The 13,572-nt window shown below is 42.2% G+C and overlaps 1 protein-coding gene across 3 annotated transcripts in view; it reads right to left on the bottom strand.

Moving 5' to 3' along the window:
* Window positions 1-13,572, bottom strand: part of ECE1 (endothelin converting enzyme 1) — a 171,190-nt gene that overhangs the window by 56,060 nt on the left and 101,558 nt on the right. For 2 of the 3 annotated variants that reach the window (XM_051988315.1, XM_051988314.1), the window contains exon 3: window positions 7,797-7,935. In XM_051988315.1, coding sequence (XP_051844275.1) covers window positions 7,797-7,935 — 139 coding nt within the window. Of the gene's footprint in view, window positions 1-7,796; window positions 7,936-11,266; window positions 11,359-13,572 lie in introns of those variants that run through there. The other variant, XM_051988316.1, reaches the window with a different exon arrangement.

Genomic DNA, 13,572 nt, shown 5'->3' with positions numbered 1-13,572 from the left:
TGCTGCTGCTTGCTGCTTCCACTGCTACTGCTATTACTATCAATACTACTATTTGTATCACTGTAGTCATTGTGTTGCTTTTTTTTTTTTGGCAAGATAATTTGGGTTTAATGACTTGCCTTTGGTCATATAGCTAATGACTGTTAAGTGTCTGAGACCAGAACTTAACTTAACTTGAACTTAAATCCTCCTGACTCCAGGGCTAGCCCTCTTATCTTTTGAGGCATCTAACTGCCCCAATTATGTAGATTTTTTTTTCCCTCTGCTGATTTCCAACCGCATCAGTTCATGGAGTTTTTTCCCATACTTTTCTACATGCATTATATTCATGATAAATAATACTCCTTAATCAATGGAAACTTTGTTTCCAGTTCTTTGCTATTAAATAGTGCTACTGTAAATATTTTGGTATATATTATATTCTTTCTTCTTATCAATGAGTATAAGTGAGGGATACGCCTACTACTTGAATTTCTGGTTCAAAAATGAGCATTTTACTCACTTTATTTAATACTGCCAAGGGATTGTAGTGATTCATAGTTCCACCAACAATGCAGCAGTATACTTATTTTCCCATAATCCTTTCAACATTGACTTTTCCCATGTTTTGTCATATTGATCAGTTTGTTGGGTATGAGGTAAAACCTCAACGGTTTTTTAAATGTGCATTTCTCTTAGTATCAGAGATCTGAAAAATTCCTTCATATGAATGTTAACAGTTTGCAATCACTCTTTTGAGAGCAATTTGCTCACCTCCTTTGACTACTTATCTATTAAAGGTTAGTTTGTACACATACATACATACACACACACACACACACACACACACACATTCACAATTTGTTTATATTTTAATGGCTTAAAATTAAAACTTTTGGGAAAACTCTATATATTTTATGCCAAACTCTTATCAGACATATTTTATATAAAGATTTTTTTCCTATTCAACCTTTCTCTTTTTATCCTAGATGCATTAATTTTGCTTCTGCAGCAGTTTGATAACTTTGATTTTATCAATTTTATATTTGGTAATTGTCCTATTCTTTTGGTTAACAATATGTCTCATGTGAAAGTATATAAACTAATTCTTCAACTGTTGTTTTTTATTTTTTATTTTTAATATTAAGGTCACAAATCCATTTCAAAGTTATTCTGGAATATAGACAAGTATTTCTTAATTGGCAAATCTAATGGCCTTTTCTCAGTCCTCATCCTTCTTGATGAAGAAATCGTCAGTCTCTGACAATGTTTACCACCCTTCTTTCATGTATATTCTCTACTCTTTAGGTTTTTGAAATGATGCTTTTTCCAAGTTTTCCTTCTGTATGCATGGCTTACCATTCCTGCTCAGTATCTTTTGTTAGGCCTCACTTTCTCTATCCATTGTGTCCCCTACGAGTATGTCCTGGGCCATTTTTTCTTCTCTCTCTGCTACCACACAAAGTGACCACATCAGCTCCCATGGATCCAATGATCATTTCTATAGGGATTTTTCTCCTATTTACTTATCTATCCCTGACCTTCAGTTAAGCATCACCAATTATCTTTTGGATATCTCAAACTGGATATCCCATAGACACCTCAAACTCATTATTCTAAAATTGAATTCATTATCATTATCCCCCAATCTTCCCTTTTCTCAACTGGGCAACACTCTGGAGTATTGCCTCAACCAGATTAAAATGTAATTGGTAAATATTTAACAAAACAAACAAAGATACATTGGAACATAGACTAATAGTCTTAGAGAGCTGTGCAGAACATTGAGAGATTGAGTTACCCACTGTCATATAGCAAGTATGTATAATAGGTGAAACTTGAATCCAGGTCTTCTTGATCCTGAGGCTGGCCCTGGTTCCTTATATTACTATACTATCTAATAACATTAATAATAATTATCATTATTTGTATGACATCCTAAAATTTGAAAGGCATTTTACATATACTATCTCACATGAACTTTGTAACTACTCTGCTTTTTATTTCTTTATTTTTCCTTCCTTTCCCTCCTCCCCCTCCCCTAGACAGCAGGTGATCTAACATAGGTTAAACAATTCTTCTATACATATTTCCACATTTATCATGCTATACAAGAAAAGTCAGATCAAAAAGGGAAAAAAAATGAGAAACAAAGAACAAACAAGCAAGCAAACAACAACAAAGGTGAAAATATTATGTTGTGATCCACATTTTAGTCCCCATAGTTCTCTCCCTGGATGCAGATCTCCATCACAAGTCTATTGGAACTGGCCTGAATCACCTCACTGAATAACAGTTATTGGGGTAATGACAGATGTCAAAAATGGGCTCTAAATGAGGTTAACATGATTTGTTAATACATGTCAGAGGAAGGATTTGAACAGAGATTTTCCTGACAGTAAGTCCAGTACTCAATCCACTAAATTATGCTGCTTCTCAGATATAGATCACTATGATACACAGTACTACATGGGCAGCTGAGTGATCCAACCAATGGGGTTCTGAAGACCCAAGTTCATGAGGATAATAATAGCACCTATATCCCAGAGCTGTTGTAAGGAACAAAGAAGATCACATCTGCAAAGTATCTTCAAATCATAAAGTACCTTGTAAAAATGCTATTATAATGAACTATTGTGAAAAGTACATTATTTTAAGGCTGACAAAAACCTTTACAAATGTTGACTCATTTATAAAAGCAACACAATAAAGACAGAAAATTTGGAAAGAAAAAAGAGTACATTAGAAAGGCCCAAAACTACTTGGAAGGCTGAGGAAAATTCACTTATTGATTGTGGGAATGAATACACTTGGGTTTTAAATAATGGGTAGAAACATAAAAAATGAAAACGAAGAGAAAAGAAATCAGGACACTTTTATCATAGGAGATAAAGGAACGCTTTGGAGGCATAAAAACACATGGGAGCAAGATCTAAATTCAAATCTTGGTGTCAGTCAATGCACATTTTTTAATACAGCTATATTCCTGCCACTCAGTTAAATATTAAGGATGCAAAAAATGGCAAAAGACAGTCAGCTTCCTCAGTAGTAAAATGGAAATATTAGCCCTTTATCTCACAAAATTATTGAGAGATAAGAATATTAGGGCTAAATAGTAAGAATTAATTGATGTTTACTGAATTAAATTGATCTGTGTCAGTGTTTGTTGGATATTTGCTACATGCCCAGCTCACTTACCCAATAGGAAATATATAGTTGAAAGTGTTACTGAAAATCAGTTAGTAGACTTGAATCTGTAGGCTTTCCTATTTATTTATTTTTATAGCTCGTATAACCATGGACAAGTTCCTTTCCTTTTCTCCATTTTCACTTCTGTAGAAATGAGGGGGACTGGAATACACAGTGGCTTGTCCTTGCTAGCACTAAATCCAATGACATTTCAGTCCTCCTTTATCCTCAAAGACAATCTAATCTGATCAACCAAGCTCATCTAGCAAAGTTGATAGGCAGTAAACCATTATCTCCTGTTTATTCAGGTAATTGCTGTTATAATACTTTAGTTCTATTGTGTACTGGGGCAGAGTCTTATATGGTTTCATGGGTGAATCTAAGTTTATTACTTAGGAGAAGCTGTATAATAGGCTGCAGACAACAACTCAGAAAGGAGATAAAGCCTTGTCAAGGTTGGAGGCTTGGAGCCCAAGTGGTCTGTCTGTCTGTCTTTCTACCTTAGCCCTGAGCATAAGATTCTTATATCTCTTAGATTCAAATCCACCTGACCTTGGCTATCATTTAACCTCTGTTTCTGTTTTTTGAGGTACAATAAATGAAGGGGTTGGATTCAATGGCTTCTAAGATCCCCTCCAACTTTAAACCTATAATCCTTTTCGGTCTCCTCAGTTTTTCCTCTTAAGAAATCAGAGCGGTGACTCATGGATGTTGACATAAGGTCAATCTGAGGAGCTATTAAAGGAACTGAAGGGAAGATTCAGGGGAGATATGAGAGCTGTTCTCAAATATTTCATGGACTATCACTTGGAAAGGAATTAGCCTTGTCTGTTTGCCCCAGAGGGCAGATCAGAGAGCAGTAAGCAAGAGCGGGAAAGGCTGATTTCAATCTGATGGCGGGAAAAGTTTCTAACCATTGGAGATGTCCAAAAGTAGAGGGGGATGCCTCAGGAGGTAATTTCCTCCATCCCCAACCAATAGATATCCTTCAGACTGGATGACCACTTATGAGGGGAAACAGAGAGAGGGAGACAGCAGCATAACAGATGGATAACTAAACTGGACTCAAACACTTTGTCTGACATGTTGTTAGCTGTTCACATATCTGGTTCCTCTAAGACTATGTACTCCAAGAGTCCTGGGACTTCCATGTATTTTTCTTTGGGTATGTGACCAGGGGCAAATAACATACTCTCCCCAAACCTGTAGTTTCCCTACCTGTAAAATGAAGACCAAGGCACTATGGTGCAACTGAATAGCTGTTGATTTTTTTAGACCAAAGAACTAAATTCAAATCCTGCCTTTTTTATTTACTTTTTTATTTTTTTATTTTTTTCCTGAGGCAATTGGGGTTAAGTGACTTGCTCAGGGTCACACAGCCAGGAAGTCTTAAGTGTCTGAGACCAGATTGGAACTCAGGTATTCTTGACCTTAGGGCTGGTGCTCCACCTAGCTACCCCTTCTATTTACTTCTTGCACAACCTTAGGCAAGTTACTTAACTCCATCTGTAAAACATGGAATTCTTGGATTACCTGTCCGCTAAAATCACTTTCAGCTCTAAATATTTGATGCTATAATAATCCTAAATGGTGGAAAAGTTGATTTAATCTTAATATTGGGAACAACTTCCTAATAATTAGAGGTATGTGCCTTACATTAGAATGGGCTCTCTTGATTTATGGTGAGTTCCCCATTACTAGATGTATTTAAGCAGAGGATGGATGACCACTTGTCAGAGAGGGTAGGAAGGGTACAGATTGGATTCAGTGAGAGCTCTTGTAACTGTGAATTACAAATCGGATGCTGGCTGCTTGTCCTGGAAGTAGCAGAGGGTGGAGGCTACAACTCCTTGAGTAATAAGGACTATTGACCCTCTAAGAGGCCTCTGAAAGTGAAAAGGAGGGTGTGGGTTGCCAGGTGCTGGCCTCCTCTCCCTCTGTAACCACAGGGCCACCCAGGGCTCTAGAAGGTGACCAGGGAGCTTATTAACTGCTGATGACAAAGGGGAGGGATTTCCATAACAGTAGGAAAGACTCATATCTCAGGAATTTAGCCTTCCAGGCTTGATTTTAAGGACCAGGCTAATACCTCCCATTTCCAGAGCTCTTGAAAAATATCCCTTGGAGAGGGATAGTTTTCTTATGCCCATTTTAGGGATGAGGATAGGAAGGGAAGTGAGTTGTCCACCACCATACAAGTAGTGATACAGAGCCAAGGCTTTTCATTACACCATTGTGTTTAACATCGCAGTTGTTTCCTCTTTCTGAATCTCTGTTCTAAATCTTTGTCTCTCTGAATCTCCCTCTCTCTGCATTTGTCTTTTTTTCTCTCTCTGCCTCTCTCTCTTTTTCAATCTCTCTCTCTCTTTCAATCTTTCTTCTCTCCCTCCCTCCCTTCCTTTTTCTCTTTCCATCTCTCTTCTCTTCTCTCTCTCCAGCTCTTCCCTCCTTCCCTCTCTCTTACTCCTCCCTCCCTTTCTTTCCCTTTCTCTTTCAATCTCCTTTCTCTCTCTTCTTCCCTCTCCTTCCCTCCCCCCTCTTTCTTTCCCTCTTTCTTCTCTTTTATCTCTCTGTCTCTTCTTCCCTCCCTCTCCTCCCCCACCTCTCTCATTCTTTGTCTTTCCCTGTATCTCCGTCTGTTTTCCTTGGCATTCTTTCTCTCTTACCAGAGAAAGCACTTGTTTGCCTGCTGATATACACAGATGGCCTTGGAGAAGGCCATGAGGAGAACTCATTCTCAGCCCCTCTTTCTCTCCCTCCCTTCCCGAAACACTGACCCGGTCAGCCCCTTTGTGGAGAGCTTGAGAAAATCTTCAGAAACAACCTGCTCTTTATTTTGCTGTTGGTGTTGTAAAGGCACCTGCAGTCCACGCCAGGGAGGATTGCTCTGAAATATGAACAAATATGTACAGAGGCGCCCAGACATAACTCATAGGTGGGGACCTCAAGGCTAATCAGAGGATTTGCACTGACGGGCTTGATGTTTGCTCAGACATGGCTGGTGCCAGAACTCACTAGGTAACCAGTTTGGTTGGCCAGGAACATCAGGCTACCGTCCTCACCTAGTTAGCTGAGGAGAAAGCATGGGTCTGCTCAGGCTGGGCCTGGCCCCCTGGCTGTGCTGCATTCAGCAACGTCTCGATAAATAACAACGAGAATGAGAAGATGGTGCGGTAGGGGATCTCCCATCCGGGATACCTGGCCTCCGAATCCCCCTGGTTCTGAGGCTAGCCCTGCCCCTTCATTTCCTGACGCTGGGTATTTTCTCTGACTGGCCCCCATGCTTAAAATGCTCTCCCTTTCTCATCTCTGCCTCCTAGATTCCCTGACTTCTTTAAGTCCCAACTAAAATCCTGCCTTTTTTCTACCTTTTCCAATCCCATTTGTATAGGGTCTTCCTTCTGTTAATTTATTTCCTATTTACCATTATTATACAGTATATTGTATTATATATATGTTATATATATATACACACAGTATAATATTATTATACAATATGTACATATCTGTTCACTTGTTATCTCCCCCATTAGCCTGTAAGCTTTAGGAACTGTCTTTTGCATTTCTGGGTCCTCCTAGGGCTTAGCATGGTGCCTTGTATATAGTAGGTGCTTAATAAATGCTTACTGATTGACTCTGGTAAAATGACTCTCTTTGTCCCAGGCAATTCTCAAGCTAAATGCAGGGCTAGTTAACAATGATCTGGATTGGCAGATACAGTTGCCTCACCAGGAATTCAGGCTCAGAAGAATTAAGCCTCAAGTGCTCAAAGTTGCACTGGCAATTAGTGGTAGATCTAGGATTTAAATCCAAGAGGGAGGTTTTTTTTTTCAAGGTTAAATAACTTGCCCAGGTTCACATAACTAGTATTAAGTGAGACTGAATTTGAACTTGGGTTCTCCTGACTCCACGGCTGGTGCTCTATCCCCGGCGTCATCTAGCTGCCCCTCAGATTTTTAAAAGACTGTTGGCTCTCGAATAAAGAAGATCTGAGTTCAAATCCTATTTTGACCCTTAGCACCTGTGTGACTCTGGGCAGATTGGTGTACTTTTCTCAGTTTCCTCGGACATGAAACGGGGAGGGCAGAGTAGGTGGGTGATCTCTAAGGTCCTCTTCAGCTCTGAAACCATAATTTATGGCCAATCTGGCAACCACCCATCTGCCATTCTTTATATAGGTCGTTCTGCCTCTTCTAGATTGCCAATTTAGAGCAAGACCTCTGTCACGGTAACTGCTTCCCCAGGATCCAGCTCAGGACTCTGACACTTAAAACTTATTTATTGTGCTGTGACCCACAGCGAACCACTGTGGATCCAAAGAAGGCTCCAACCTGTACCTGTGGAGGGATTTTCCTCATCTCAAAGTGCCCTGTGCTAAAGAAATAACAAGTCTAATTCTTATGCTTTTTGAATAGCAGGATCAAAGACTTTGAGTTAAAAGGGACCTCAGAAGACAAGGCCTCTGTTTTACAGAAGAGGTAACTGAGCCCCAGAGAGCTTAAAGGATTTGCCAAGGTCACCCACAGAAGCAGGATTTGAAGCCGGGTCCTGTTTCCTTAGAACCCAAGATTGGTTTCGGCCAAAAGCAGGAAGGAAAGGACAAGCGGAGGGACAGGGCCTGCACTTACTGGTTCTGTACTGGAAGACCACCACGGCCAGGGACGCCAACAGCCCCAGCACCAAAAGGCCAATCACCACCGAGAGGCGCTTCTCGATGTGGGTTCTCTCGGCCCAGCAACTCCGGTTCCGGGAACCCCGAAAGTTCACCTGCAGGAGGAGGAGGAAGAATTAACTTCGGATTCCTTCCCACCAACAAAAGCCTCCCCACCCAGCCATCACGGTGGAGGACACGGTCAGCTTGGTGGGAACAATGCCAGGGAGACATCTGGGCTGCTCTCCGCCTTCAGGTGGGTCTGGTTCTCAGGGAATTAGCCCTAATCCGGCGAAGAAATCCCCACCCTTGATCCGCAGCTCGGATTGGCTGCTCAAACACCAGGGATGCCAGCGGCTAAGCTCGAGGAGGGTCTGTGTGTTTTAAAAGTGTCACTCGATATGGGGTGGAGGAGAGAGGGAGGGGGAGAAAGACAACTTTCTCTAATTCTTCCATCATCAAGTCCAGGAAAGGGCAGGACCCCGAACCTTTTAAGGCTCCAGGGAACATTCCAGCAAGACCTCGGCTGCATCCACATGGAGGCAGGGGCCAAGAACTGTCTCCTGGGAGTCCGAGGGTCCGGTGAAGGCTACAGAGATTTAGGCAGCTCCGGGCTTGCCATTTCTCAGAGCCACAGCTTTACAAAGTAGTAGTCTGCGCACTGGAAGGGCCATCCAGACCAACCTTATTTTACAGACGAGGAAACTGGGGCTGATGAACATTATGTGACCTGACCGTGGTCCCACTGGGAACAGGAGCTGAATTTGAATTCACAACTTGGGATTCTAAATCTGGAGCTCCTTCCATAAAACGGATGAGGAACCTAAGTCCTAGAAAAGTTAAATGATGCTCTAACCAGGGTCACTTTGTTAGCAAGTGTCAGGGCTGGAACTTGCATTCCAATGTATCGTGTAGTCTCCTAGAATATCTTCTCATCTGCGAAATGGGAACATTAATATGTATACTCCCGATACTGAAGGATTGTAAAGGAAGTATTAAGTTAATGTAAACTATTATTCCCCCCTCTCATCATCCCAGAAAGCCCATTGTTCCTGATACCCTTTCGACTGTACCAAGTGTTTTCTTTCTACATCATGCATTTGTCATGGGTTATTTCATATGAGAGACAGCATAGCAGAATAAGTCAAAGCCAGGAAGATGTGAATTCAAGTCTAGCCTCAGATCCTGGAAAAATCATTTAACATCAAGTCCCCCTTCCCCCCTGCCCATAACTTCTTAAGTCAAAAGCAAGCTGTCCAACACTGCAGAAAGCACAGGTCCCAAACTAACTCACCAAGTAAGTTTTATTTTAGAGTCACTTGCGCTTGGGGTGTAACCCCTCCCCTGCCTACCTGTAATTTCCATGAAGATCAGGGCTCTTGTTTAAATAAATTCATCTCTCCCCCAGTGTCCAACATAATGCTGGGCAAATAAATACTTAATGTTTGCAAGAATTTAATGTACAGAGCCATAGACTCGTATAGTGGGAAAGGTCTAACTCCCAGCTGAATAGCTTCCATCTACTCTCTATGAATGGACATTTTCAAATTGTAGAAAAGACTTTTGAAAGTTCTTTGGACAGCAAGGAGGTCAAATCAGCTTTTTTTTTCCCCCTAAGGTAATTGGGGTTAAGTGACTTGCCCAGGATTACACAGCTGGAAGTGTTAGGTGTCTGAGGTCAGATTTGAACTCAGGTCCTCCCGACTTTATCAGCCAATTCTTAAAGAAATTAATTTGGGCTATTCACTGTCAGGTCAAATACTGAAGTTGAAACTTAAATACTTTGGCTACATAATGAGAAAATGGGATTCATTGTGAAAGATTATAGGCAAAAGGAGAAGAGGATGGCAGAGGATGGGAATAATAGGTAGTATTATGGAAGCAACAAACTTGCGTTTGGATAGACTTTGGGAGATGGTGGGGCATAAAAGGGCCTGGTGTGCTGTGGTCCACAGGGTAGCAAAGAGTTGGATAAATCTGAACAACAATAAAGGAAGAAAGAGGAACAGAAAGAGGACCCTGTGATTTCAGTAATACAAGGAACTCCAGGCTGAGGGCACACCCTCTACCAATGCAGGTCTGCACCTTATAAGTGAAAGTCTCAGCGAGGTTTGGGCAACATAGAGAAGGGAGGTGACTCGCCCAGTCATGAGACCCATATGGGTCAGGGTAGGACATGCGATCAAGCCTTTCTGATAGAAGATCAGCTCTCCTTTCACTCTGTGCCCTCTCCTGTGACTTGTACCCATCCCATTTATGTACACATTGCCTTCCCCATCAGAGCATAGCCAATTCTTTGGGGGAAGAAACTTTTTTTTTTTCTAATTAAGAATTTTTTTCCAGCAAAAATCTGACATCTCCCATCCCCCATCCCTAACTTTTGCCTCACCCTATCCCTTACTGAAAAAGAAAAACAAAATACTTGCTATGAACATGTACAGTCAAGCAAAACAAATTTCTATACTGGTCACATTCCCACCCCCCACCAAAATTTAAAAAAAAGGTAGATTCCATGCTCTAAATCTTTGGCGATGTTCCACCCCCAGTCCTTTGGAATCACGGCTGATTACAATATAGATCTGATTTTTTTTTTTAAATTGTCTTTACAATATTGTTATCACTATATAAATTGTCTTCCTTGTTCTGCTCACTTCAATTTGCATCAGTTCCTATCAGTTTTCCTAGGTTTCTCTGGAATCATCCCTTTCATTTGCACGATTAACATCCCAATCTAGTCATATACCACAACTCGTCCAGCCATTCCCCAGTGATGGACAACCTATCAGTTTCCAATTCTTTGCCACAGAAAATAGAGCTATAAATGTTTTTATACATCCTCAGTTAGAGTTTGTTTTACTTAAGGCTAATCGCTCCCTTAATCTTTTGTTATTGTTCAGTCCCTGTATAAGTTTTTATGACCCCATTCAGAGTATTCAGGCAAAGACACTGGAGTAGCTTGCCATTTCCTTCTCCAGCTCATTTTACAGATAAGGAAACTGAGATAAACAGGGTAAAGGGTTACACAGCCAGTAAATTTCTGAGGTCAGATTTGAACTTGGAAAGATGAATTTTCCTGATTAGGGCCTAGCACTCAATCCACTGTGTTATCTACCTGTCTCTCCCTTAATCTATTCTCTCTTTAATTTTCCCTTCTCTCTTATTTCCTGGTTGAGCAAAATGTACGTGTGTGTATGTGTGTGTGTGTATCCTTCAGATCTCATCTAAGCAGGCATTGAAATAATCAGTAAAGTGGGAGCCACTAGGTCCCAGACAACCCCTTCCTTCCACCCTGGGCCGGCTGTTAATACAGTAATAATTAATGTTACTGGTTACATCAATCTGATGTAACCTTTTCACTTTGACTCTCCTTTCTCCCCCCAGTCCAATCCTTTGGAGCAAAATTAAATCACTCTAATCACTCCTTCCCCAAGACTGCCCTTCAAGTACCTGCAGATGGCTCTCATGTTTCCCTCCATGTTTTCTTCTTCCCAGGCTAACCATCCCCAGTTCCTTCAGACGATCCCGAATTCACCCAAGAGAGAATCACTGATCCGTATTCTTGGGAGGAACCAGAAAGGAGAGAGGAGAGGAGGGGAGTGGGGGGAACAGCCTATTTTAATCAGATCACCAAGAATCACCAGCCAAACTGACTCTGAACTAAACAGGAAGGGCGTCACAATTAAGGGAAGTGCACCCGGCAGTCGGCTGGGAGGCTGAGTCTCCATCACATGCATCTGCGGGGCTCCGTCCCAGAGAGACTCAGGGAATGTCCCAGCTAGCTGACTATGTGATGGAAGCACTAGGATCACCTTGGACGTTCACTTAAGGTCTCCTTCCTCGACTGTAAAATTAGGAGATCTGGTCCCCAAAAAGTTCAAGGTGAATCTAGGGGCCAGTCCCAGCAGTGGAATGTGTATGGTGGAGGAGGTGGGGGATGAGTCTCCATTCCCTGCAGATCAGCAGCCCACCTCCCTTCTGCAGGTCTGCGGAGGGTCAGGCTGAGGATGAAGGCCCAAGATCTAGCCTCTTCCCTCTCGGGGCTGCGGTGGAGAAGCTGGGGCTTCTCTCCAAGTCATAAGGCCACAGGGACAGAGGGAAACATGTGTACACTGGCAATATGATGCCGGAGGAAGGCTATAAAAATGAGGGATGGTTTAAGAGCCACCAGTTAGGATCATGAGCCACATAAAACAGAGCTGTTTGTTCTGAACACATCCTGATTGGCTGTGAATGTGCTCTAACCCTCAGCCTCTTCCAATTATTCTGCACACGCACTCAGACTACTCTTTCTCATTTATACATTTCAAGAGGGCAACTCCTTAGCTCAACAACCTTCAGCACTCCCTACTGCCACTGAAAAAAGTCCACCTTCCTCTCTGGAGCACTCCACGCCTTCTCTCCTGTTTCTCCCTTCCACATACTCTAGAATTACGCCAAACAGGTCAGTCCCCAGTGCCCCCAAAAGCCCTGCACTTCCTAACTTTCCTGCCTGTGCTCATTCTATTCCATATGCATGCCCTCAGACTCTTTATCGAATCACAGCTCAAACAGGATCTCTTATAGAGGGCAGAATACTGGGGCCAGAGGTATTTGAATCCATAGCTTCTCCCCCTCAATATCAACATGATCTTGGGCTTCAGTCTCCTTATGATCTTCTAGATCTTCCAATTCAGTGAGCTAACTGTTTCCTGGGACCTCATCTACAAATTTTTCTTGTGCCTTTCAAATGCCCTTATCTAGAATGTTTATCATGATTACCTGCCCTTGTGCCTTATCTCCTTTCAAAACCTACTAGAATGGAAACTCCTGAAAAACAGGGACCATAGTTCATTCAAACCCAGCAGCAGCTCTTTGTGCTTAGCATAGACTTCTGCCCAGTTAAGTACTCAATAAATGTCTGCTGAATTCTCTGACCCAGGCTGCCAGCAGGTGCCACCTAAGAAAAGGGAAGGGTGGAACTGGCTCCCCGCAGCCTCCACGCCCAGATCTCTGCCCCTGCAGTCCACCCTCCACTAAGCTACCAACTGTGAGTTGTACCCCCTACTTCTTCCCCAGGAGAAAACCTAATCCTCTGACCTGCTCCCTCCCTTACCAGTCTTTTTACACCATCTTCTGCTATCCAGACACTGGCCTTCTCCCAAAGATGCCCAAACTGGTCATTTTCTCTGACTGTTTCTGAGCCTGAAATCCTTTCCCTCCTCATCTCTATCTCCTGGCTTCCTGTAAGTCCCAGCTAAAATCCCACTTTTCCCAACTCTTTAATGTTAGTCCCTTCCAGTTTTCTCAGTCCATATCTTGTTTGTATATTGCTTTTTGTATGGCGTCTCCCTCATTAGACTGCTCAGTGTTAGAGACTTTTTTTTTTTTGGCCTTTCTTTGCTCCCTGGTGCTTAGCACAGTACTGGGTATAGAGTAGGTGCTTAATAAATGCTTATTAATTTGACTAGACTTGTGTATCATCTTAAGAGAGTAGCTTGGGGGAACTAGGAAGTAAAATGATTTTTCTTGGATCAGAGACAACTAGGTGCTCCCATAGAGCACAGAGCCCCAGCCAGGAAGTGCTACTCCATAGTTAGTTTCCTGGAAGATTTACATTCTGAGTTCAAATCTGGAGCTTTACCACTCTGTTTGCCTTAATTTCCTTATTTGTAAAATGAGCTGGAGAAGGCAATGGCCAGCTCCTCCAGGATCCTTACCAAGAACACCTCAAATGGAGTCACAAAGAGATGGATCTCTAACAAAGGATCAAAAAG

Source organism: Antechinus flavipes, chromosome 3 (assembly GCF_016432865.1).
Source record: "Antechinus flavipes isolate AdamAnt ecotype Samford, QLD, Australia chromosome 3, AdamAnt_v2, whole genome shotgun sequence".
NCBI classification, from domain to species: Eukaryota; Metazoa; Chordata; class Mammalia; order Dasyuromorphia; family Dasyuridae; genus Antechinus; species Antechinus flavipes.
This window is presented reverse-complemented; position numbering and strand designations above follow the sequence as displayed.